The 27,957-nt window shown below is 39.0% G+C and overlaps 1 protein-coding gene across 1 annotated transcript in view; it reads right to left on the bottom strand.

Annotated features, from left to right (window-relative positions):
* Positions 1–27,957, bottom strand: part of LOC127873447 (CCAAT/enhancer-binding protein zeta-like) — a 66,338-nt gene that overhangs the window by 7,479 nt on the left and 30,902 nt on the right. Inside the window, exons 16-25 of the mRNA XM_052417313.1 lie at positions 27,512–27,653; positions 26,551–26,631; positions 25,936–25,983; positions 21,789–21,948; positions 20,140–20,282; positions 17,215–17,314; positions 8,972–9,104; positions 5,013–5,113; positions 4,527–4,584; positions 3,311–3,438 (exon numbers count right to left, since the gene is read on the bottom strand). Of these exons, the coding sequence (XP_052273273.1) occupies positions 3,311–3,438; positions 4,527–4,584; positions 5,013–5,113; positions 8,972–9,104; positions 17,215–17,314; positions 20,140–20,282; positions 21,789–21,948; positions 25,936–25,983; positions 26,551–26,631; positions 27,512–27,653 (1,094 nt within the window). The remainder of the gene's footprint in view (positions 1–3,310; positions 3,439–4,526; positions 4,585–5,012; positions 5,114–8,971; positions 9,105–17,214; positions 17,315–20,139; positions 20,283–21,788; positions 21,949–25,935; positions 25,984–26,550; positions 26,632–27,511; positions 27,654–27,957) is intronic.

Below are 27,957 nucleotides of genomic sequence, written 5' to 3'. Positions count from 1 at the left end.
GAGGGGGAGAGCAGGGATTCTGGGTTGGGGGCGTGGAGTTTTGTTTTGGTGGAATCCATTGTGGTATTCAGGTAAGTGGTGTTTTTGTCAAAGTATTTAATACAATCTGATCATAAATAAAGAAGTTATGGCAATTAAGCAAAATGTTCATTATCTAAGTATAAAAAGGGCCATAATTCTGTCAAAATGCTTGATACAGTTGTCTGCTCTTCTTTATAGGTTGGGGTCTTGTTGGTAAACAAGTATGCAAAATATGAAGCAATATGTCAAGGTACACAGGAAAAATTTGGGGTAGTACGCAAACTTTAACATAGATTATCAATAATATGCATATTCTAAGTATAAAAGGGGCAATAATTCTGTCAAAATGCTTGATACAGTTGTCTGCTCTTGTTTGTAGGTTGGGGTTATGATGGTAAACAAGTATGCAAAATATGAAAGCAATATGTCCAAGGGGCAACAGGAAATATTTGGGTAGTACGCAAACTTTAACATAGATTATCAATAATATGCATATTCTAAGTATAAAAAGGGCCATAATTCTGTCAAAATGCTTGATACAGTTGTCTGCTCTTGTTTATAGGTGGGGTCATGATGGTTAACAAGTATGCAAAATATGAAAGCAATATGTCAAGGGACATTGAAAATAAAGACACTTATACATAAGTGCCTAGATTTAACTGAGACAAGTCAGTCACAGAGACAGCTCTATCCCCCAGCCAAAATTCTTTATACCTTGAGGCAGCAACTTTAATTTTAAGCAACAAGATTTAATCCTAACACCTGGACATTTTCTGAAAGCTTTTACTTTTTTTTAATTCTTCAATGGACACAAGATGATTAGAAGCAGATACAAAACACGGGACAAAATTGTCACAAAACCAGGTTTTCATTGTGAAAAATAAATCTGATAAAGGGAGAAAACTCAAACTGAACTTTTGAAATGAACAAACAAAATTAACCCCCTTTGTAAGTTTGTTTAAAAAAAAAATCTATTTTTAGTCGTGGCGGACCTTGACATTGGAGATATTGACGTGATTCTTTCGTGCGACCACACCTTCCCATGATGGTGAACAAATGTGCCAAATGATTTTAAAATCTCACAATGAATGACATAGTTATGGCCAGGACAAGCTCATTTATGGCCATTTTTGACCTTTGAACTCAAAATGTGACCTTGACCTTGGAGATATCACGTAATTATTTCGCGCGACACACCGTCCAATGATGGTGAACAAATGTGCCAAATGATTTTAAATCTGACAATGAACGACATAGTTATGGCCCGGACAAGCTTGTTCCGCCCGCCCGCCAGCCCGCCAGCCAGCCAGCCAGCCCGCCCGCATTCGCCAATCTAATATCAGTTTTTTCCTTCGGAAAACCTGGTTAACAATGAAGGCTAACTATTGACCATGAAATGTGACCATGACCTTAACCATTAACCACTTAGATACGAATTTGATGCATTTGTAGTCCCTCAGAAATGTGAATTTAATTAAAGACCTTTTCTAACTAGATTCAAATGTTAAAAGGCTTCATCTTCAACCCTCAGATACTGATGAGTAGCAACAGCATGAAACCTGAACAGACTGCAAGTTGTTCTGATTTCTTCTGTATATTCAATATAAATGTTTATTGCAATTGTTGTACAATAAATCAGCTCATATCATTAAAATAAGTTCCATTAAGCTTAGTTTTCCTTCACTTACAAAAATCCTGATTAATCGTTATTTAGTCAGTTGAGGTAGCCGATTAATCGATTAAAAAATTCTGACTGATTAACAACACTAACTATATATTCAGATAAAAGGAAACGTCTTGAGGGCACAGTAGTTGGGGGGACAATGATTTTTTTTAAATAAAATTTCTAAGGGCCATATCTCTGTGAAAAATCATCCGACCACAACCCGCTGATAACATGCACATCTCCTCTTGGTAGTGAAGCTTCCCATAAAGTTTCATTGAATTCTGGTCATTAGTTGCTGAGAAATAGCGGGACAAGAATTGCACTATATGTACAGTTAATGGAAAATATCAAAGGGCCATAACTCTGTGAAAAATCATCCGACCAGAACCGGCTGATAATATGCGCATCTCCTCTTGGTAGTAAAGCTTCCCATAAAGTTTCATTGCATTCCGGTAATCAGTTGCTGAGAAATAGCCCGGACAAGAATTGCACTATTTGTACAGTTAATGAAAATTTCAAAGGGCCATAACTCTGTAAAAATCATCCAACCCAGAATCCGCTGATAATATGCACATTTCCTCTTGGTAGTGAAGCTTCCCATAAAGTTTCATGATTCCGGTCATAAGTTGCTGACAAATAGCCCGAACAAAAATTGTGCATGGACGGATGGACGGAGTCACGCACGGACGGACGGACGGAAAGACGCATGCACGGATGGACGGACAGACGAAGCGGTGACTATATGCTCCCCCCAAATTATATGAGCATAAAAATTAATCTTGAACTGTTGAAAATTGTAAAAATAAGTCACAAACATTTTTAAATCTGAAAAATCAGTTGCAAGTTTTTGAAATGTGAACATTTGAGTCGCAACTTTTTAATTTGTGAAAAATGGATGTTCTCTATGAAAGACAAAAAGCCCTGGACCTTAACATTTTTGCCAAGTACATTTTTCAAATGGTATAAAATGCATGGATTGGACACAAAACTGGAGGCTCCAACAATTGACTTGAAGTATAACATTGACCTTTGTGCAGAATAACTGATTCCTGTCTTCTGCACATTGCCTCAATGAACAAAAGATTGTTCATGTAGCTACATTTAATAAAATACTTCACTTGGTATAGGAGATATGATCTGGACACAAAATAGAGAATCTTACATTTGACCTTGAAGTATGGTCTTGACCTTGAGCCACTATGTCTGAATAATGCATCTGCATATCGTCTAAATAACCTTAAAATTTGAGCCTAGTGTTTGGAAAATCCCACAAAGGGTATAGCAGACACGGAGCAGACACAAAATTAGAGGCTCAAACCATTGACCTTGAAGTACAACCTTTACCATAAGCCAGCATGACCTCATGCCATCTGATCATTGTCTAAATATATCTTACATTTGAGGCAAGTTTCATTAAAATCCAGTAAAGGGTATGAGAGAGTAAGTGGACACAAAAGTGTTATTGACAGACAGAATGACAGACTCACTGACCAAGTGACAGACCAACCAACCAAAAGACTGCCAGAAGATTGAACAGATGAAGGGCATTTCTATAATCCCCACATGCTTTGGGGTCCAATGTTATACCAAGCTAAAACAAAGAAAAATAACTATGTGATTCACCTTGAAACTCTTTTGCAAGTTCATCATCATCAAGGTCAACCTCCTCATCAGAGAGATCATCATCTTCTGCCTCTTCCTCTTCATCATCACTATCTTCAAGACTATCACCCTTCTTCTTGCCAAACTCACTGCAATCATGAGAGTGATGAGGAAAGTTAATAACAAATAAGCCTCGTTTTAGGAAATATGGATGTGTGTAAAGAGTCTTCAAAGATCAGGCATAACACTTTCCGCCTGAACTGGATTTTTCCTCTAAATAGATTTCCTTTAAAACAAAAAATCCATTTACGCAATAAGTGTTGACCCTGATTAGCCTTTGCAGACTACACAGGCTATTTTGGGACTACACTTTACGCAAATGCATTAAGCCAAGTTTTCCCCAAAAGGCACTCAAATATCATTAGTGAAATAACAGTAAGGCATTACAAGATTTGGTCACTCATAGATGGCTTAAATGCTACATAAAAGGGACCTTCAAACTCTTATTTCCAGACTGATCATGTAAATTCTAACAGTATGCATACAAATCTTGTAAATGAGCCTGGCTCCGGGAAAAATGGGGCTTAATGCATGTACGCAGTGTGTGGACTGAACAGGCCAATCTGGAAAAATGAGGCTTAATGCATGTACGCAGTGTGTGGACTGAACAGGCCAATCTGGGGAAAATGGGGCTTAATGCATGTACGCAGTGTGTGGACTGAACAGGCCAATCTGGGAAAATGGGGCTTAATGCATGTACGCAGTGTGTGGACTGAACAGGCCAATCTGGGAAAATGGGGCTTAATGCATGTACACAGTGTGTGGACTGAACAGGCCAATCTGGGAAAATGGGGCTTAATGCATGTACGCAGTGTGTGGACTGAACAGGCCAATCTGGGAAAATGGGGCTTAATGCATGTACGCAGTGTGTGGACTGAACAGGCCAATCTGGGAAAACACTTTAAGCATATGCATTAAGCCCCACTTTTCCTGAGCAAGGCTCAAATCCAAACAGTATCCATAGACAAAAAATGCACCTTTAAGAGAATAAATCAAATGAAATAGGGATTAGTAAAATCTTACCTGCCTTTATTTGCTTTCAAAGAACTATCTACATCTCAAATATGAACTATTTATAAGTTGCAAATTAAGAGAGTGAATACTGGTAATGTGGATGACCAAGGTGAAATAATTATGCACTATCAGTAGGAAACTTAACGGAAGTTCCATAACAAACCTGGAGAAGTCGATGTCAAAATCAACATCAGCACTGTCCAAGTTGCCCTCATATTTATCTGAAATAGACCAATAAGAGAGATTAGCTATTGAACATAACAGAGGATAATAGTTCATAAATCAATTCTATTTTTTTACTGGTGAAACATCAATAAATATGAGCACCACTTTGGGAACACGAGGTTTCATGTATATGTGTAAAGTGTTGTCCCAGATTAGCCTGTGCAGGTTTCATGTATATGTGTAAAGTGTTGTCCCAGATTAGCCTGTGCAGTCCACACAGGCAAATCAGAGACAACACTTTCTGCCTAAACTCAACTTTTGATTAGAAGATTAATTTCGAACAAAAAACTCCATTAAAGTAGAGAGTATCGTCCCTGATTAGCCTGTGCAAACTGCACAGGCTAATTCGGGATGAAATTTTAAGCATATGCATTAAACCTGTTTTTCCCAGAGCAAGTCTTCATTTAAAGGGGCCATAACTCACCCAGGAAGGTGTCAAACTCAGAATCACTGACACTGTCTCCATCGCTGTCATCATCCTCTTTCTTGGCAGGCGTCTTTCTTGACAATTTCTGGCGAAAGTATCTAAAATGTGAAATCAAAAGTAGTTGGTGCCATATAGTTCTGACTAAAACATATGTGTAAAGGAAGAAGACAAACACAGATTAAAATGTTTAAGTACATGCCTGTTGGCATGTCCAGACAATTGTACAGAATGTTTGTAATTATTAATAAGTAGTATCATGCCTGTATTTGATGTTTAAGCTCTAATTGTTACATAGATCTATGAGTTAGTAGCACAGGTCTTGCACATGACACACCATCTCAACATAGCAAGTATTTGTGGTAACCTTCTTTAAACTGTCTGATGAATGTTGAGTTACCCTATTTACTGTTTGTATACAATAACAAGGTCATTGTTTCAAAACTAGATACACAAAATATTCCCAAATTGCAGGTGTTTGTCTAAAATTTGACACCTCCAAATATTAATGCAATAATTGTTTTGCAATTTGTTTTAGCAGATGTGTTGCCGGGTAAATTAGGGATGTGTTTGCGGGGTAAATTAGAGACAGGTTGCTCGGTAAATTAGAGACATGTTGTGGGGTAAATATGAGACATGTTGCGGGATAAATTAGAGACATGTTGCGGGATAAATTAGAGACATATTGCTGGGTAAATAAGAGACATGTTGTGGGGTAAATTAGAGACATGTTGTGGGGTAAATTAGAGACATGTTGCAGGATAAATTAGAGACATGTTGCAGGATAAATAAGAGACATGTTGTGGGGTAAATAAGAGACATGTTGTGGGGTAAATTGGAGACTTGTTGCGGGGTAAATATGAGACGTGTTGCGGGATAAATTAGAGACATGTGGGATGAATTAGAGACATGTTACAGGATAAATAAGAGACACGTTGTGGGGTAAATTAGAGACATGTTGTGGACAAATTAGAGACATGTTGTGGGGTAAATTAGAGACAAGTTGTGGGGTAAATTAGAGACATGTTGTGGGGTAAATTAAAGACATGTTGTGGGGTAAATTAGAGACATGTTGTGGGGTCAATTGGAGACATGTTGCAGGATAAATTAGAGACATGTTGCGGGATAAATTAGAGACATGATGCAGGATAAATAAGAGACATGTTGTGGGGTAAATTAGAAACATGTTGTGGGGTAAATTAGAGACATGTGGGGTAAATTAGAGACATGTTGTGGGGTAAATTGGAGACATGCTGCAGGGTAAATAAGACATGTTGTGGGGTAAATTAGAGACATGTTGTGGGGTAAATTAGAGACATGTTGTGGGGTAAATTGGAGACATGTTGAGGGGTATATAAGAGACGTGTTTCGGGATAAATTAGAGACATGTTGCAGGATAAATTAGAGACATGTTGCAGGATAAATAAGAGACATTTTGTAGGGTAAATTAGAGACATGATGTGGGGTAAATTAGAGACATGTTGTGCGGTAAATAAGTGACATGTTGTGGGGTAAATTGGAGACATGTTGCGGGGTAAATAAGAGACGTGTTGCAGGATAAATTAGAGACATGTTGCGGGATAAATTAGAGACATGTTGCAGGATAAATAAGAGACATGTTGTGGGGTAAATTAGAGACATGTTGTGGGGTAAATTAGAGACATGTTGTGGGGTAAATTAGAGACATGTTGTGGGGTAAATTAGAGATGTGTTGCAGGGAAAATAAGAGACGTGTTGCGGGATAAATTAGTAATTGATCCTTACATGCAATCAGCATTAGATTATCATGATGGACATTGATTGACTGTTTTTCAATGAAGCTCGATTTGTCATTGTCGGCTCGTGTACTACTTAAATGTACTCTTATGTATACTTAAATGTACCCCGGGTATGAAAGATGCTAACACGTACCCAGCCAATTTAGACGGACCAGAGTTTTATTCCCCGCCCAAAATCCAATATTGTAAAGCACGCAACAGAGAACGAAACAATATTCTCTTTGATGAACAAAACCTTCCTAAACATGCTTTCTTGAGAAATGGTTTCCATAATAAGGAGGCCATTTTACAGAATTATAAATATTTACATTAATGTAATATGAAATAATAGCCGACAACGCCCGATTTAGTATAAGAATTCCAGGGTACGTTTCAGTATACTTTGGTACCCATGGTACATTTGAGTATACTTAAGAGTACCCGGGGTACATTTAAGTACTACCCGAGCGGACAATGATCAATCGAGCTTCAAAGAGTATAAACTGATTATATGATTGTTTATAGCCCAGGGCTATTCACATGCTTATGTGACTGGTTGTATGACTATCATTTGGATGCAAAAACACATGTGGTATGCCTCGCAGGATTAACACAAACAGCTAAATATTCTACCAAATACAAATGTCATACATGATACAAATATTAACAAATTGAAGTAATTAATTGTGGAAAGAAATCTCTATTGAAGAAGAAAAAGAGTCACAGAAAATAATTATGTTGGCAAAAAAAATAATGGTATCCAAAAATGTAGTGTCATAAAACTTAAATGCAGTAAATTACCCAGAGGACATTAGGAAACGTAATACAGAATCATGGTGACATGGAAACCATTCTTAGTAAGTTATTTAACAAATTGAAGAACAAATGAAGAAGTTACGGTGTGCAAAAGATTGTACAGACACCCCCACAACTCAACACACAGACACATACAGGCACAAAACCACCAAAGTGACAGTCATACCGAGTTGTCCTTAAGTTGGCTCCATAAAAATCTTAAAAATGATAACACAATAAATGAATAACCTTTTGGCAGTGTATTGACAGTTTCAAATGCATAACTCTGACAGCTTTTGAAAAATGGACTCTGACAAAATAGTTAAATCAGAAAACTTAATTTAAAACAAGAATATCAGTGAAACTGATGGATGCTCCCTGATGATGAACTTTGTCAATCGATGTGTTAATAACCACTAAAAAATCTATTTTTAGTCTCAGTGACCTTGACCTCAGTGACCACAAACCTCATCAAAAGGTAGAGGTCCATACAAGGTACCAACATGCCAAATATGTAAGAGATCGGTAAAATATTGAAGGCACTATAAGAAACTGTAACAATTGTGACGGAAAAATATATTTATAGCCTCAGGGACCTTGATCTTGACCCCAGTGACCTCAAACCTCATCAAAAGGTAGAGGCCCATGCAAGGTACCTGCATGGCAAATATGAAAGGGAACGGTAAAATATTGCAGGCGCTATGAGAAACTGTAACAAAATTGTGACATAAAAATCTATTATTAGCCTCGGTGACCTTGACCCCAGTGACCTCAAACCTCATCAAAAGGTAGAGGTCCATGAAAGGTACCTACATGCCAAATATGTATGAGATCGGAAAAATATTGAAGGCGCTATGAGAAACTGTAACAAAAGTGTGACGGAAGTAAGGAAGTAAGGAACCCCAAACTGGCAACTATACGGTCCCCGAAAATTTTCGGGGAGCATAAAAAATTCAGACAATGACCCTCACACAAGTTTTTTCTTAAAAATTATTAAGTCTTGAAAGCCAATCATAACCACCTTTACCCACACTAAAATACTTCTTCAACAGGGGACTTTTTTCTGCTAACCTAAACATCGAACAATCAAAACTGACATCTTCCTGTGTGGGAATAGTATTCAACAGGGACTTTTTTCTGCTAGTCTAAATAACAAACCATTAAAAGAACACATCTACCTAAGTAGGAATCAGTCATCAACAGGGACTTTTCTCTGCTATTATAAACAACAAACCATCAAAAACCACATATACCTGTGTAAAAATACATCATCAACAGGGACTTCATTCTGCTTTTATAAACAACGAACCACAAAAAAAAACCACATCTACCGGCGTAGGAATACGTGATCAACAGTGATTATTTTCTCCTATAATAAAAAAACGAACCATAAAAAAACACATCTACCTGTGTAGGAATACGTCATCAACAGGGACTATTCTCTCTTCCAGGTTGGCAAAGGTGTCACTGGTGACAGACAGGGTCTTGATTCCCCTCACTTCAGACTTCACCCTAGAGAGGGCACCCAACTTCTCCTCAACTGTAACCATGGGAACAAACATGTAACCATGAAAACAAACTTGTCCACAAGGAAGTGTGATGATATGAACTGCATTCTGGATAAACTGGGCTTAATGCATGTGCCTGAAGTGTCATCCCAAATTAGCCTGTTCAGGGAACCACTTAACGCCTATGTGGATTTTCACTTTACGGAGACTTTCTTAACACAAAAATACCATAAAAGTGGAAAGTGTTGTCCCTGATAAGCCTGTGCACACTTAAAAGGCTAATCTGGAACGACACATTACGCACATGCATTAAGCCCCATTTTCCCAGAGAGAGGCTCATATGCTACAAGTATAAAGGCAATACGTCAAGTACATGTAGCTCTTGAAGTAAAACAATTTTTTTAAATAAAATTCATTTAAATTATTATATACTTACCTGTCATCGTATGCTTATACTTTCCAAGGGGAAATAACTCATCCGGAATTTTAACTGGGAATCCGCCACCTCAATACTGTAATACAGGCCAGGTTAAACATAGTGCAATGCAACCTAGCCAAAAATCGGTAACCAACCCTCAATATTCTTTCAATATATATACAAAAATATTAATCGAATAGCGGGGTGGGAGGTGGGACTTACCGATAACAGGTAAGTATTTAATAATTAAAATGAATTTTATTTAAAAAAATTGTTTTTATGTCATAAATACTGATCTGTTATCGTATGCTGATTTTGTAGCTGCGGTGGGAAGGTTCGTATATATTTTCCCAACACAGTAGAACCCATAAACAGGGTTATCAGCTAATGATATCAAGTAATCTTCGTTAAAACGGTATTAATTATGACTTCTCGGACAGAGTAATATGTCTATGTCGTAAAGAAGACACTACCGTTAGTGAAACCACAGCAAGCCCAAACATATACAAATTGTATTGTTGGCACTTCAGAAAACGAAGATAAAAAGATGACAAAGGTGGTCGGATTCCTCCAGTAAACAGCTTAGAGCATGTCAAAAAGTGGGGTGTGATTAATATATGCCCACAAAACAGACAGAGCTCTTAATTCATGCGGTCAGATCCTAAAAAGGAATGAATCCTTAGATAGGATAAGAGTAACTTAGTCGAGGTCTAACCCCGAGAAATAGAAGCCGCAGACACATCTCCCCCCCCTTTTTTTTGGGAAATGAAGAGTGTCTTTTGAGAACCTCGAATGGACTTCCGACTAACACTGCTGAGATAGAACTTCAAAGCCCTGATTGCCCAAAGAAGTTTATCCTCATCTTCATGACTACCAGTTTAAGAAAAACTTGGAAACTTAAAGGTAGAAGCCATATAGAGGACTTGATATTAAGCAAGGAATCCTGGCTGACACAACAAAGTGAAAACGACAATAGATCCAACTGGAATTGGTCGTATTCAACAGAAAAAGCATGAATTTCACTTCTCCGTATGGTAAAAGCCATAATAAGAAGGAAAACCGTCTTAAAATTATATTGGAACTGTTAATAAGCCTGATGAAAAAGGTTCATAGGGAGCTCATTAAGCATCCCAACATGTAACACAAGTCAAAACCGCTTAAGAAGGTAAAGGAACGAAAAACATAGTGTTGACGTTCCATAGTTTGGATCAGTTCCAAAATAGGTAAGACAGCACAGAGTTGCGATGACTTACACAAAACAAGGTATAAAAAAGCATAATCTCTATCCTTTGATGAAGAAAAGAACAAATTTCTTATCATCAAGAAAAAGATGAGAAAAACCTCTATGTATCTAGCAGAGTGATTAAGGTAATAACTATGCTCTCAAATACCCAGTAAAAAATGAATTTCCATAGAACCTTTATACAGTTCTGATGGAATTATCCTTGCACAAGTAACAAGGATTGAAACTCTAACAGAAAAACGTTCTTCTTTAGAGATAACTAAAAGTTATTAATGGCCAGACATGTAGTGGCACATGTTTGGATCAGTAAAAATATGTCTCTCTGAGATATGATATTTGACCTGTGAAGAAGTTTCCTGAAAATAATTGTACAGGAGACTTAAAAGGTCGTAGAACCATAATCCCATGGTTCATTAAGTATATTGCATGAAATTATGGCAAAAACTCAGTTATTGCAAAAACTCACCAAGAAGGCAAGATATTCCAGTTTATGTCAATGGACGAATGTATAACAATCGCACACCCTGCTGGATCGATTTCTGTGAACTGCATAATTGACGTTGTTCAGCATACCGGTATAAACTGCGATATACGATCGCATAACGCTAATTACTAGCGTTTGATGATAAACAACATTCTTTGATATACTATGTACACCATGCAACTTCACTGCCGCGCATGCGCAATAACATTATTTGAACCCAACGGAAAAATAATTCGAAAGAAAGAACTGCAGGACAAAACGTCCAACAGGGCGTTGAGACGACCTGGTATGAGTAAGACAATAGAGAAAATTTGTTGTTCTTGCAAAGAAAGAATAAGTTCCTGATTTCCAGTTACAAGGAGTGATAATATGATCACCTCCGTGTCTGTAAGTAAACCACGACCGATGTGTGATAGTTGAAACCACCACAAAGGAATCGTGAAAATGTGTTGTAAATGAAAAACAGCTAAAAAGAATTTTCGCTTTTCAAGATGTAGATGTGCAGGTGATATTCATTAGGATACCACATAATTGAGAAAATCAAGATACGTTGTTCTATGTGATCGTCCATAACCTTCTCTGCTCACATCTGTATAAGATGTAAGGAAGGTTGTGGTAGAATAAACTATATTCTTGCCAAGATAATCTTCTAGTCTAGACACCACTGAATAGTGGTAAATAATGACAAAAAGATGGAAATCTGTGTCATTGAATAATCCCGAGATTAATACAATTATCTTAAAAATAAAGCTGAAACGGACGTAAGAAAAGGCGTCTCAGCAGAAGGACCGGTGACCGGACCAGTAAATACCGACCGGTGACCGGAACCATTTGTCAAGGATGGGTGGGCAAAGAAACCACGGCAAGCCGAACTTTCCCACTCCAAACACACTTGAAAATTGGTAGAATAGGACAGTGTTTAACACTTATAAGTTTATGACCTATCTACAGAATATAGCCTCTTCTTGAACCAATAACAGGCGCCTTTAAAATCCTGGATAATACAGGTCGCGAAGTCATCGATATGCGAAGTACGGAAATATGATTGACAGTGGTACCTCCGGAATCGGAGGTGTGATGGCAGAAAAAGGTGAAAACCCTAGGAGTAACCTTAAGCGGGTCCACGCTTGCCGGTAGAATGCATGGAAGTCTTAAATTCTGACTTGATTAATCCATTTACTTCAAGACTTCTAACCGGGACGAATTCCGAAAGGAATACGACCAGTTATAGGAAGACGGCCTGTTATGGCCAGAAGTGTAATAGAAGAATAACTTTAAGATGAGGTCCCTCCAGATCCTAGGATCTAAGATCTGAGTTCAATAGGTCCTAAGCCATCTACAAGACTGTAGCCGCTATGCGGTCAATCTGATAGGCAATACTATGTATCAGAACTCTTGTTGATTCCAGTAGCTTGAAAATATGCACTGTCATAGGAGCAATAGAAAAGCAAAAGTCGATACAAAATGTTGTCTTGCTAATCCTGCTAGTGTCATTAATGTGTCCCAACTGTTCCGTGACACTGACTGCAAAGTCTGTAGCCGACAGGTAAAGGCGGTTAAAACAATTCATCCTTCGGGTCTCGAACATAAATTAATAGAGGTCAAATAGTAATGTTCGACCTCAATGCTAGTCTCCGAGCCCACTTCAGCCAATCTATCTGCAAGACCAGTAGTCTGCATGTAGCCGGTTGAGATAGAAGAACAAATAACAGATATAGCATGATTTGGTAACCGTCGCCAGTAGAACATCAGTATTGAAAAACACAAAAAGTCATGTTGATTGTTGAATCCATAAAATATAGTATTCAATACAATCATAGCCAGGGGTATACAACTAGGTAATGTAGACAATACCCGTGATACTAAAAATTGACCGATGAAAACACAGTGGATTACCGGTAATTGGTAACTGGTGACCGAACCGGACCGGTCAATGACCGGTAACTGTAGCTAGGTAAACGGACCAGTCATAATATGACCGGTGACGTTACCAGTTAAAGACCGAAAAATGGTGGAATCCATATGGTCTGATATCAATGCCAAGCACTGCTCGGAAAAGAAGATCGTGCCAAAAAATCCAATCCGATGGCGATGAGACATCACTTATTCTGACCGGTGATCAGTGATCTGTGATATGACCGATGAATGGTGACCGATGTCCGGTGATCGGGACCGGTATAATATAACTGCGTCAGAATGGAAATATCTGGTGCAGAAGAATGACCATCCACGAAGTCATCTGATAATGTTAACCGGAAAAGAACGGTAGATTATCAGTATTAATAGGCATAAGTGTCCTTGTAGTCGTAGTGGAGAAAAGAACAGCTTATCCCGAAGCCTGAAAGTTAAACGAACTAGTGTTCGTATACAACTACGGCTCGGTGACTGCAACATGTGTGGATGCCATAAGAAAAACCATCACACGTGGAATGGAGACATGATATTCCTAAAGGAATAAAATGGAGAACGTCGATATGACCAGTAGGTACATTAGCGCCTACGTGAGAAGTGGCGACATCCATATAACTGCGATGCCGAAATATTGTTCGGCTACGCTGGAAATATTGTCTTCTACAATATTGTCTCCGTGAGCATTGACGTGATCGCTTACGAGCGTATCAACGCCGAGAACTGCTCAATGAAGGAGAGGTATGTTCGATAACTATCCTGTTGTGCTCAATGAAGTCCGCTGATGTCTACGTGAAGGTTGACGACGTCCTCGTTTCCTGCGATGTCGAGATCTGGATCGGCCGAGATGTGGATCGGCTGCGATGAAAATGAGATCTTCTAGAATAACGTCTCCGTGAGTGACGACGTGATCGCTTACGAGAGCCGCGACAATGAGAACTGCTCGACGAAGAAGAGCGTGTCCGATGTCTAATCCTTGATGAAGACGATGTATTCGACGACGAATAGGAGAATAATTCAATGAAGAAGACCGAGTTCTTCTTCTTGACCGGTGACTGGTGTTATCGGTGGCAGGCCTAACTGATGACTGTTGACCGGTGACCGGACCGGTGATCAATGACCGGACCGGTGACCGGACCGGACCGGTGACATGACTGGACCGGTGACATGACCGGTGACCGGACCGGACCAGTGATCAATGACCGGACCGGACCGGTGACATGACCGGTGATCAATGACCGGACCGGTGACATGACCGGTGACCGGACCGGTGACATGACCGGTGACCGGACCGGTGATCAATGACCGGACCAGACCGGTGACATGACCGGTGACCGGACCGGACGTGACGTCGATCAATGGTCCGTGATCAACGTCCCCGGTGACGTACCGGTCATTTCATTACCAGTGTTGTCACCGGATAATGACCGTATGGCGGATGCCAAATGGTCCGGCATTGGTCGATGTCCTTGACCAATGCCATCGGGCAAAGACCGGCTGACGGGTGTCGCCATATGGTCTGATGTTGACTGACTGTCTAAGAGACTTAGCATAGTACGGTCGCAATCGTGCCCGATACCCGGTGACTGATACTGCAACTATCATCCATGATCTGCGAAGTCACCGGGTATTTATCCACTCTTGTTTCTGCGACCATCATGTAGTCCAATATACGAAAAACAAGAGCAAAGCATATTCAACCATAAACTGGTCAGAGACCAGATTATCATACGGCACATAAAATCATTATTTGACCATAATGAAAATTATAATAATACTGCCGTAGATCGTAAATTAAACAAAAGTTTAATTCAAAACAGATGAAAAATAAAATGACGATCAATTAGATTGTCATACGGAACGTTAAAATCATTATTGCACACAATGGCAAATGATAAACAATCTGTCAATAGAAGAACACGCTTTGCACGATCTCGTAACACATTAGAAGAACATGCTTTGCACGTTCTAGCAATGTATTAGAAGAGCACGTTTTGCATGTGGTCGTTCGCGCCTGAAAACACCCAGCATGGTAGAAATAAACCATTGTTCGATAAAAACAAGCATGGCTTACCTTTTACAAATGAAACAAAATCCATTAAATCCACACAAATTAATCCAAATGAGAAATAAAAAGATAAATAACACAATTTATCTATTCAAAACCCCAATCAACCAAGTGAAAAACAATATTTTAATTCAGAGCCGTAAAAGACACGTATACACCTGGTTGATCCGTCAAGAATATTGAGGGTTGGTTACCGATTTTTGGCTAGGTTGCATTGCACTATGTTTAACCTGGCCTATATTACGGTATTGAGGTGGCGGATTCCCAGTTAAAATTCCGGATGAGTTATTTCCCCTTGGAAAGTATAAGCATACGATAACAGGTCAGTATTTTTGACATTAAAACAGTGATTAACAATGTTTTATTTTATGCTTTCCTCTGGTTTGTCACTGGAAAATGTCACTGACCTCTGGTGAAAAAGAAGATTGTTTGCAATCCTCACATTGCACTTTATAAACATACCGTGTTTATCTCAAGTATTTTCAGTGCTTTATGAGAAATCACACAAACAGTTTTTGAGGATAGACTGATGAACTGACAGGGAGACAGGAAGTATGGTAAACTTAAAATCCCATCTAGTAATACCAATATGGGACTTATCAGAGGCATAACTTAAGATTGTTGTAAATATAAAATGATGTAAAGCGCACATGCACAACTTAATATTATATGGAATAATGCATGCCAGTAACAAACATACTGAACACAGAGAGATTTCAATTGGTGATTCCACAAACATACTGAATACAGAGAGATTTCCATTGATGATTCCACAAACAGACTGAAGAACAGAGATTTCGATTGGTAATTCCACAAACAGACTGAAGAACGGAGAAATTTCCATTGGTAATTCCACAAACAGACTAAAGAACAGAGATTTCGATTGGTAATTCCACAAACAGACTGAAGAACGGAGAAATTTCCATTGGTAATTCCACAAACAGACTAAAGAACAGAGAGATTTCCATTGGTGATTTCACAAACAGACTAAAGAACAGAGAGATTTCCATTGGTGATTTCACAAACAGATTGAAGGACAGAGAGCTTTCCATTGGTAATTCCACAAACAGACTGAAGAACAGAGAGATTTCCGTTGGTGATTTTACAAACAGACTAAAGAACGGAGAGATTTCCATTGGTGATTTCACAAATAGCTGAAGGAAAGAGAGATTTCCATTGGTGATTTGACAAACAGATTGAAGGACAGAGAGCTTTCCATTGGTGATTCCACAAACAGACTGAAGAACAGAGAGATTTCCGTTGGTGATTTCACAAACAGACTAAAGAGCAGAGAGATTTCCATTGGTGATTTCACAAACAGACTAAAGAACAGAGAGATTTCTATTGGTGATTTCACAAACAGACTAAATGACAGAGAGAGTTCCATTGGTGATTCCACAAACAGACTGAAGGACAGAGCGAGAGAGTTCCATTGGTGATTCCACAAACAGACTGAAGGTCAGAGCGAGAGAGTTCCATTGGTGATTTCACAAACAGACTGAAGGACAGAGAGAGTTCCATTGGTGATTTCACAAACAGACTGAAGGACAGAGAGAGTTCCATTGGTGATTCCACAAACAGACTGAAGGAAAGAGAGAAATCCATTGGTGATTCCACAAACAGATTAAAGGAAAGAGAGAAATCCATTGGTGATTCCACAAACAGACTGAAGGACAGAGAGAAATCCATCGGTGATTCTACAAACAGATTGAAGGACAGAGAGAAATCCATTGGTGATTTCACAAACAGACTGAAGGACAGAGAGAAATACATCAGTGATTCCACAAACAGACTGAATGACAGAGAGAAATCCATCAGTGATTCCACAAACAGATTGAAGAACAGAGATTTCCATTGGTGATTCCACAAACAGGCTGAAGGACAGAAGATTTCCATTGGTGATTCCACAAACAGACTGAAGGACAGACAGATATTTCCATTGGTAATTCCAGTATAGCCACCTTTACTTAGTTACTAGGGGTACAACCATATACTACATGACTAGACCAACATGTACGTACCCTGCTGTTTCTTTTTTGGGTTCTTGAAGACAAACCTCTCGAGGAATCTAATCAGAGTGAAGTCCTGTAGAGGGTCACCAGGGTATTCTATGCTCTCACCCTGAAACAACAACAACATGGTCACCAGGGTTATCTATGCTCTCACCCTAAAACAACAACAACATGGTCACCAGGGTACTCTATGCTCTCACCCTGAAACAACAACAAGAACACGGTCACCAGGGTTATCTCTGCTCTCATCCTGAAACAACAACAAGAACATGGTAACCAGGGTTATCTATGCTCTCACCCTGAAACAACAACAAGAACATGGTCAGCAGGGTTATCTATGATCTCTACCTGAAACCACAACATCAACATGGTCACCAGGGTTATCTATGCTCTCACCCTGAAACAACAACAACAACATGGTCACGAGGGTTATCTATGCTCTCACCCTGAAACCACCACAACAACATGGTCACCAGGGTTATCTATGCTCTCACCCTGAAACAACAACAACAACATGGTCACCAGGGTTATCTATGCTCTAATCCTGAAACAACATCAACATGGTTACCAGGGTTATCTATGCTCTCACCATGAAACAACAACAACAGCATGGTCACCAGGGTTATCTTTGCTCTCATCCTGAAACAACAACATCAACATGGTCACCAGGGTTATCTATGCTCTCACCCTGAAACACCAACAACAACATGGTCACCAGGGTTATCTATGCTCTCACCCTGAAACAACAACAACATGGTCACCAGGGTTATCTATGCTCTCATCCTGAAACAACAACATCAACATGGTTACCAGGGTTATTATGCTCTCACCCTGAAACAACAACAACAACAACATGGTCACCAGGGTGATCTATGCTCTCATCCTGAAACAACAACATCAACATTGTCACCAGGGTAATCTATGCTCTAACCCTAAAACAACAACAACAACACGGTCACCAGGATTATCTATTCTCTCACTCTAAAACAACAACAACATGGTCACCAGGGTTATCTATGCTCTCACCCTGAAACAACAACAACAACATGGTCACCAGGGTTATCTATGCTCTCACCCTAAAACAACAACAACATGGTCACCAGAGTTATCTATGCTCTCACCCTGAAACAAAAACATCAACATGGTCACCAGGGTTATCTATGCTCTCATCCTGAAACAACAACAAGAACATGGTCACCAGGGTTATCTATGCTCTCACCCTAAAACAACAACAACATGGTCACCAGGGTACTCTATGCTCTCACCCTGAAACAACAACAACATGGTCACCAGGGTTATCTATGCTCTCACCCTGAAACCATAACATCAACATGGTCACCAGGGTTATCTATGCTCTCACCCTGAAACCACAACATCAACATGGTTACCAGGGTTATCTATTCTCTCATCCTGAAACAACAACATCAACAAGGTCACCAGGGTTATCTATGCTCTCACCCTAAAACAACAACATCAACATGGTCACCAGGCTTATCTATGCTCTCACCCTGAAACAACAACAACATAATAGTTTTACAGAAAACTTCAGATGCTTTGGGAATTCTGCTTCTGTAGAATACTTTCTCAAAAGGAATCATATTTTAAGCTACACTTTAAAGTCACTTCTAAAATTGTAAAATTTGTAATTAAAGTTTTAAATCAACTTTCATGATTTTTTATACAAATAGAAAAAAAATACTCAGAATATCAACACCATTTAAAAAGAAGCAAATTTGTAAAATTGATATCCATGCAAATCAAATTTTGTTTATCATCCTATTAGTTTATGAACGAGAGCACAATTTTATATAGTTTCTGGGATAGAAACTTAAACTTAAAAGTTTCGTGACAGACGGACGGACAGTCAGACAGATGGACTGACGGACAACACAAATTCTTTATCCCTCACCCTTTTGCAGGGGATAAATATTAATGTAAAAATATAAATATACTGCCAACTCTTGTTGTGTTGAACTTAATTGGCTTGAATTTCCAGTTGGCTTGATGTCTCTTGAAGGACCCATTTCTATTCCAACATACTCATATGAAAACATACAATTTTGAAGTCCAATGCCCATAAATTGGCCAAAAATCAATGGACCAGAACGAATTTCACACTTCAACTTTTAAGCCATGTAGGTAGACTCACACACCAAATATCAGGTCAATATCTTCAATAAGTGTGTCGAAAATAGTCAGGAAAATGGAATGCCTGACCAACTGACAGTCCGACTGCTATATGCCTCCCTACCAGGAGGGTTATAAAAAAAAAACGTATACATTAATAAAGTGTTCTGTAATCTTTCTGCAGTGTGTGCATGTTTGTTAAATAAACAGAATTTTACATCAGTTGTTGTATCATATACTGTTGCTTAATCAAAATTATTTACATGGGAAAAGTTGTATATATATGGACAGATTAATCTGAGAGATAGTTATTGTATGGTATGACTCATGGAGAAAGCGAAGTATTCTTGAGTTTGACCAGCAGCAATAAATTGGGTTAACTAAGATGTTGTAATAATAGTGCTATTACATTATTCTTAACAAATGCTTAAGTGACATCACTTCGTCAAAAATAATTGAAAAGTATTGAATTTGTGACTGTGATAAATATAGAATGCAATTAACACACTGAATGTTTAAATATGTTTAAGAAAAATTAGGTATCTTTGGCTTAAAGTTCTGATGGCTCAAAGGTTGTTATCAGTCCCTGCAACTCTCATCCCATGGGGAGTTGACTCTATTTACACAATACAGCAAAGCTAACAAATGATTTTCCACACAAAATACTGCAAATATGGACAGCGATCTGGGAGAATGGGGCTTAATACATGTCTGCACAGGCTAACCTGGGACAATCCTTTACACACATGCATTAAGCCCAGTTTTCCCAGAACGAGGCTCAAATATTGGTCCAGCCAGAGAGCTCACCTGTAGAATCTGTCGGGCAAAGAGCGCCACGGTCGGGTGAAAGTGTGCAGCGAGACCCTGCAGTTCCCACATACAGGCATTCTCTGCATGACAGTACGCAGGGTTGCGATGGTATGGGTCGTAGTCCATATGCTCTGTCTTGTCTGGTAGGAGACAAATAATTGGTTCATGAATTATGTAATAGCCTCATAAGGTAGGTTAGCACCTCCCCATGTTACAAGTAATCTTGCAAAGAACAAGATTGGCTTTATTTCAGTTAAAGACTTTCAAACAGAGGGAGCATAAACTGCGTATATTAGCAGTACAATTGTAGGACAATTCAGAGGAAACTTCAATAAGAGGCATAATAAAATTAACAGCAATAAAACAATTTACAAACTGACAAACAGCTTACTGAAGTATACTCATTTATTGTTTATTATCCCCACGCTTTTTCAAAAGCTTGGGGATATTGTGGTTATCTCCGCCATCTGTCTGTCTGTCTGTTTGTCCGTCCTGGCCACTATCTCCTCCTACACTATAAGCACTACAACCTTGAAATTTACACACATGGTAGCTATGAGCATATGTGCGACCCTGCGCTATTTGGAATTTGGATCTGACCCCTGGGTCAAAAGTTATGGGGGTTTGGGTGGGGCCGGGTCAGAGATTTTCACTCATTTTTTTAGGTTATTTTACATTAACTTCTTCATTTCTACACCGATTCACTTCAAATTGATACTGAACCTCTCTTATGACAATACGGTCAATCTCAACTATGCATGGCCCCATAACCAACCCTGGGGCGCCCCGCCAACATAGACCACACCCACCCAAAATTGCCTTTCACTATAATTTCTTCATTTCTACTCCGACTCACTTCAAATTGATTCTGAACCTCTCTTAAGACAGACAATATGGTCAATCTCATGGCCCCATTACCAACCCTGAAGCGCCCCGCCCACATAGACCACACCCACCAAAAATTGCCTTTTACTATAATTTCTTCATTTCTACACTGATTCACTTCAAATTGATACTGAAGTATCTCTTATGACAATACGGTCAATCTCAACTGTGCATTGCCCCATTACCAACCCTGGGGTGCCCCGCACACATAGACCAAACCCACCCAAAATTGCCTTTTACTATAATTTCTTCATTTCTACACCGATTCACTTCTAATTGATACTTAACTTTTCTTAAAACAATATGGTCAATCTCAACTATGCATGGCCCCATTACCAACCCTGGGGCGCGCCGCCCACATAGGCCACACCCTCCTAAAATAGCCTCTTACTATAACTTCTCTATTTTTACACCGATTCACTTCTAATTGATACTGAACTTCTCTTATGACAATACGGCCAATCTCAACTATGCATGGCCCCATTACCAACCCTGGGGCGCCCATGGATCAAAAAGATGCGGCGTGGGGATACGCGTGGGCCTTTGCCGCACCATTTCTAGTTTAAAATAGATTAAGAAGATACATACTCTGGCTTAAAATGCTTCTCAGTTCAGTTTAAATTTACCAAAATTATTCTACTTTACATGAGAAACATAAATTGAGTTGACACATCTTGCATAAGGCAAAATTGAACCAACATTTCAAAATATATAGACAGCAATGAACAATCATAATCCTTTCTTTATATGTTTCAACTCACGGTTCAGGTTTTTCTTGTGCACCCAGGTTGAAGGTTTGTGTTTTGCTTCAGTCTGCTCCACGTCACTGGAGGCTTGATCGCTGTCTGAATCAGGCTCGATGGTATGATCTGGGTCGTCAGGCGCTGGCTGGTCTACAAAGTGCTCCTCGTCATCTGAGTCCTGAACCAGTCAGAAATATAATGAAAACTAGTCAGAAAAATTCCAAACCAGTTAGTAAAAAATGAAGACCAGTCAGAAAGAGAATGTATGATTCTGAACCAGTCAGAAAGAGAATGAATGATTCTGAACCAGTCAGAACAAGAGATGTGTTCGTCAGAAACACAATGCCCCCTATTGCGCCACTTTGAAATAATATTTTTATTTTTTTTTACCTTTAACCTTGAAGGATAACCTTGACCTTCCGGCTTCCACCACTCAAAATGTGCAGCTTCATGAGAACGCCGCTTTGAATTTTTTTTTTTTTTACCTTTGACCTTGAAGGATGACCTTGACCTTATGGCTTCCACCACTCAAAATGTGCAGCTTATTGAGAACACCACTTTGAAATTTTTGTGTGTGTGTGTTTTTTACCTTTGACCTTGAAGGATGACCTAGACCTTGAACTTCCACCACTCAAAATGTGCAGCTTCATGAGATACACATGCATGCCAAATATCAAGTTTCTATCTTCAATAATGCAAAAGTTATGGCCAACGTTAAAGTTTTTTTTCGAATGGACGGACAGACTGACATACACACATACTGACAGACGGACAGTTCAACTGCTATTTGCCACCCTACCGGGGGCATAAAAAGAAATGAACAATTCTGATTTAGTAAGAAAGAGAATGAATGATTCTGAACCAGTCAGAAGGAAAATGAATGATTCTGAATCCATCAAAAAGAGAATGAATGATTCTGAACAGTCAGAATAACAATAAAAACCAGTCAGAAAGATAATGCATGATTCTGAACCAGTCAGGAAGAGAATGAATGATTCTAAACCAGTCAGAAAGAGAATGAATGATGCTGAACCAGTCAGAAAGAGATTGAATGATTCTGAACAAGGCAGAAAGAGATGGTATGATTTTAAACCAGTCAGAAAGAGATGGTATGATTTTGAACAAGTAAGAAAGAGAATGACAGATTCCAAACCACTCAGAAAAAGAATGAAAACCAATCAGAGGAAGAGAGAAATATTCTCAACGATAAAGAAAGATTCATGATTCTGAACCATTCAGAAAGAAAATGAAAACAAGTCAGAAAATCATAGAATGATTCTGAATCAAAAAGCCTACAAGAACAGTAAGAACCAAAACAAATTACTGCTTGAGAAGACAAGAGCACCGCCTTGCGGGTGCAGACCGCTCATCTATTTTCTTTTTAAAGGTGAACGGACTCTCATTTTCAATCACAAAGGAGGGAGGGGTGGAGTGAAGAGGGGTGTATAGTGTGGGGGTGTGGACATTTATTATATTATCTTCCAAAAATGCGAAAAAATGCAAAAAAAAAATGGGGGGGGGGGGGGGAAGGGGAGGGGGGGGGGGGGGGGATTCTTGGGTGCGATGGTTGGACGGTACACTGTAACTCCAATATAGCGCGGTCAACGGGGTCCAAGCCGCGAAACAGCGTTATAACGGATCCGCGTTATAGGTTTTGAGCTCATTTACTGCAGGGCGCTATAAAAAAATAGGTATAGAATAGCCTATAATATAGGTCATGTATATTGCCATGCTGTGTTGACGCAAATACATGCATATAAACCGAATCGTATCGATAACAGTATACATACCGCTTTTCTATGTGAACATTTATCCGATAATCCAATGAAATTACAACATCACTTAAAAAATAATAATCTTGAACATTAATGACGATATATGTTTAAGTACTCCTATAAATATGAGGTCGATTTACATCGTAATCGGTAGATTATGTTTAATTATTTGGACTAATGTTTAAGAAATTCGTAAACACAACCGTTCGCATATATGCCATTTTCAGAAGTGTTAAGAGTACAGTGCATTATGGGGCAGAGCTTTCATTCGACGAGTGACTTTAAATTTAGATTGAATGCAATACGACTCATGTACAAAAATTGTTTTATTGTGTCATACGCATGCAAAAAACGTGTTTCCCGGGGACTTTCTGATACCGCGCGAAAATGAAAGTGAAACTCTGTTAACAATTGCGGGTACACTGCGTTCGCATGTTAATAAATCGTCTGCATTATTTAATTTCTTATACACGAACTGAAAGATTAAATGACATAATACTAGAATGATAATGAAATGACAGAAAAAGTAGTTTTATACAATAGGCAGTATATTTCACAGCCGCTCTTTTACTATAGTCAAACTGCAACCATATCAAAGTAAGAATGTTTCAATCGTTTTGAATTACTTGAATTGTATAACTATCGCGCTTGCACTTAACTTATGGAAATTATCGCACTGAACCGCTCTGATGAGGAATACATGTAATAAACACTGACACGCGAGTTTTTCACACCTTTATTGACATTACTCAACAGATTAACACCAATTAGCTGTCGGTGTTGTTTAACCTCGAGGCGATTATAATCGGTTCAACGGACGGTTGAATAAAGCAATCAACATGACTGTGATTGCCGCCATCTTTGAATTGTCTGAAAATACATGAAGTCGCATAATACGGATTTGAATCAGAAATCAAATGGAAGGTTGGAGAAAAAATGGGATCCAAGCACCCTCCGCGTTATATTGGATTCAGCGTTATAACGGAGCGCTTTATATTGGAGTTACAGTGTATTTCAAACATAAAATAATAAAAATAAATATTTGTGTTTTTTAACCGTTTCAAAAAAAAATAATTTGGGGGGTGAGGTGGGGGGGGGGGGGGTATAGTGTGAGGATGTGGTGGTAATTTGTGAGATGATCTTACAAAAAAAAAAAAAAAAAAAAAAATTAGGGGGGGGGGATTCGGGTGGGGAAAGGGGGGGGGTGGGGGGGATTCTTGGGTGCAATGGTTGGACGGTATTTCAAACATAAAATAATAAAAATAAATAGTTTTGTTTTTTAACAGTTTAAAAAAAAAAATTGGGGGGGGGGGGTGGGGGGGTATAGTTTGAGGGTGTGGTGGTCATTTGTGAGATGATTTAAAAAAAAAAAAAAAAAATAGGGGGGGGGGGCATTCTGGGGGGGGGGGGAGGGGGGGGCACGGGGGATGGTTTGGGTGGAGTCTAGTGTTGTATGTCAGGTAAGAGTAGTTTTGTCAAAGTATCAATCAAATCTAATCATAAATAAAGAAGTTATGGCAATTTTAGCAAAATTTAATAATTTGACCTTGAGAGTCAGGGTCATTCAAAGGTCAAGGTAAAATTCAACTTGCCAGGTACAGTAACCTCATGATAGCATGAAAGTATTTGAAGTTTGAAAGCAATAGCCTTGATACTGTAGGAATAAAGTGGACCTAAACACAAACTTAACCAAATTTTCAATTTTCTAAGTATAAAAAGGGCACATAATTCTGTCAAAATGCCAGTCAGAGTTCCATGACTTTGCCTGCACAGTCCCCTTATGATAGTTAGTAAGTGTTGCAATTATGAAAGCAATAGCTTTGATACTTAAGGAATAAAATGGACCTAAACACAAAACTTAACCAAAATTTTCAATTTTCTAAGTATAAAAAGTGCACATAATTCTGTCACAATGCACGCCAGAGTTATCTAACTTTGCCTGCCCAGTCCCCTCATGATAGTAAGTAAGTGTACCAAGTTTGAATGCAATAGCATTTATATTTTCTGATAAAAGTGGACCTAAACGCAAAATCTAACCGGACGCCGACGCCGACGCCAAGGTGATGACAATAGCTCATCATTTTTTTTTCAAAAAATAGATGAGCTAAAAAATGATTCAATATTTAACCCAGTAGAATATAATATTTTACCCAAAGTACGATAATTGTAAGTTTGTCAATTTAAGGTGGAACATAAGAAAAGCATCATTTTTACAATTTATACACATTTTAAGAGACTTTTAACTTGTTAATAAGAGGGACATATGGCCCTGAAGTGCTAACCACAGATCAAGGTACTTAGATTTGACCTGGTGACCTTGTTTTTGGACAAACATGACCAAGATTCAAAGATAGCCTTGATATTGGCAAGATATATACAATCAATCTCACCTCTTCTGTGTGGGTCAGGGTCAACACTCCTGGCTTCACCTTCAGCACCTGCAGGAACAATGATGCAAGCTGGTCATATAGCCAACCTTTTATGGTATTTATTTTATAAAAAGGATCATTCTTAGCAAAAACCAAGCTTAGGCAAACAGCACAGACTGATCAGGGGCAAAACTTTACACACATCACATGCATTAAACCCCATTTTGCCAGAGCGAGGCTCATATGGAATACAAGATAGTGTCAGTGCTGAAATGAACACAATGGCAACATAAGGAAAGACTACAGAAAATATAGTGATCCAAAATTGATTACATAATTGTGATTTACCAGTGCTGAGCACAAGTATTCTGGAGCATAAACAACTTATGCTCAAATGAAAATTAAGTAAACAAATGCCAAAAGCGCTATAGTTTTAAATGGTCAATATCTTGAACTCAATGAAAACTTATTAAGCAAAGGCCAAAAAGTAATTAATAGTTTTACATGGTCGATGCCAGCACTGTACATCAACTTAGCCCCAATTCAAGTTATTGTTTGCTTAACATCAACGTAAACATAACTCAAGATGTTATATACTAAGGTAGCTTATAACATGTTTAATGCCGCCATGGTTACCTCAGACAAGAGCACCAGTGCCCCGCAGGTGAAGGGAGGCTGCTGATACCTGCACACCTGCAGCAGACGTTTCGCAAACGCCTGAAAAACACAAACATGGGCATCATCAGCAAGAATTGTTTTAAATTGAGCCTTGCCCTGGGAAAACAGGGCTGAATACATGTGTGCAAAGTGTTGCCCTGGGAAAACAGGGCTTAATACATGTGTGTAAAGTGTTGCCCTGGGAAAACAGGGCTTAATACATGTCTGTAAATTGTTGGCCAAGGTAAGCCTTTGCAGTCCTCACAGGCTTATCAGGGACCACACTTTTGGCCAAAACTGTAGTTTTGTTTAGAAGAAGCTTCCTTTAAACAACAAATTCATAAAAGAGATAAGGGTCGTCACTGATTAGCCTATGCTGGCTGCACAGGCTTATCAGGGACAACACTTTACGCATATGTATTAACTTAAGCCATGTTTTCCCAGAGCAAGGGAGATTTCATATCATTATCAGTGCATCAAATACCTGCCAAAAAGCTGAATGTAGTTTATTTTTCCAGATTGAAATTAAAAAAATGACCTTGACATTTGACCTTGGGATGTGGTTCTTGCATAAATTACACAGTCGAACCAAGCTTAACAATTCTGCTCAGTAATTTTGAAAATCCTTCATAGCCTGACAAAGTTACTGTCTCCTAATGGACTGGGGCTGTAGGAAGGCATATACATATTTTCTAAAACTATCACAAACATTCTTTCAATTAAAGGTGTATTTTCAAGATTTAAGCTACATTATGGGGAAACTGGGCTTAATACATGTGCCTAAAGGGCCGTGCCAGATTAGCCTGTGCAGTCTGCACTGGCTTATCAGACAACACTTTCCACTTATATGGAATTTTTGGTAAGTCTCTTCTTAACAAAAATCCTGTATAGGCAGAAAGAGTCTTCCCTTATTAGTCTGTGCAGAAATTTGTCCACTAACCTTGACCCTCCTCTCTGATTCGTCCATCTTGATGCTCTTGAAGACGAGGTTTAGGAAGGCCGCCTGCTTTGAAGAAGTCGCAAGGGCCGGGTCAACCAACTTCCTGTAGAGGGCGTTGTAGTAGCGCTCTGAGATACTCTCGCTGGAATATTGGGGAGCATTTGTGCTGCGTTCTGAGAAAACTGGGCTTAACAAATGTGAGTCAAGTATTGTCCCTGATTAGCCTGAACAGTCTGCACTGGCTAATCAGGGACGACACTTTTCGCCTCAATGGATTTTTTTGTGTAAAGGAGGTCTCTTCTAAACAAAAAGCAAGTGTAGACAGAAAGTGCCATCCCTGATTATCATACGAGGATCATTTTATTGAGAATTGCACACCGAATATCTAAAACTTATCGTTGTTACTGAGAGCGGGTCCACTTGTTTCCTTAAGTACGCTAAGAGAT

The sequence above is a fragment of the Dreissena polymorpha genome, chromosome 3 (assembly GCF_020536995.1).
Source record: "Dreissena polymorpha isolate Duluth1 chromosome 3, UMN_Dpol_1.0, whole genome shotgun sequence".
In the NCBI taxonomy this organism is placed as follows: Eukaryota; Metazoa; Mollusca; class Bivalvia; order Myida; family Dreissenidae; genus Dreissena; species Dreissena polymorpha.
The sequence above is the reverse complement of the archived record's forward strand: the minus strand, read 5'-3'. Positions and strand labels throughout refer to the sequence as shown.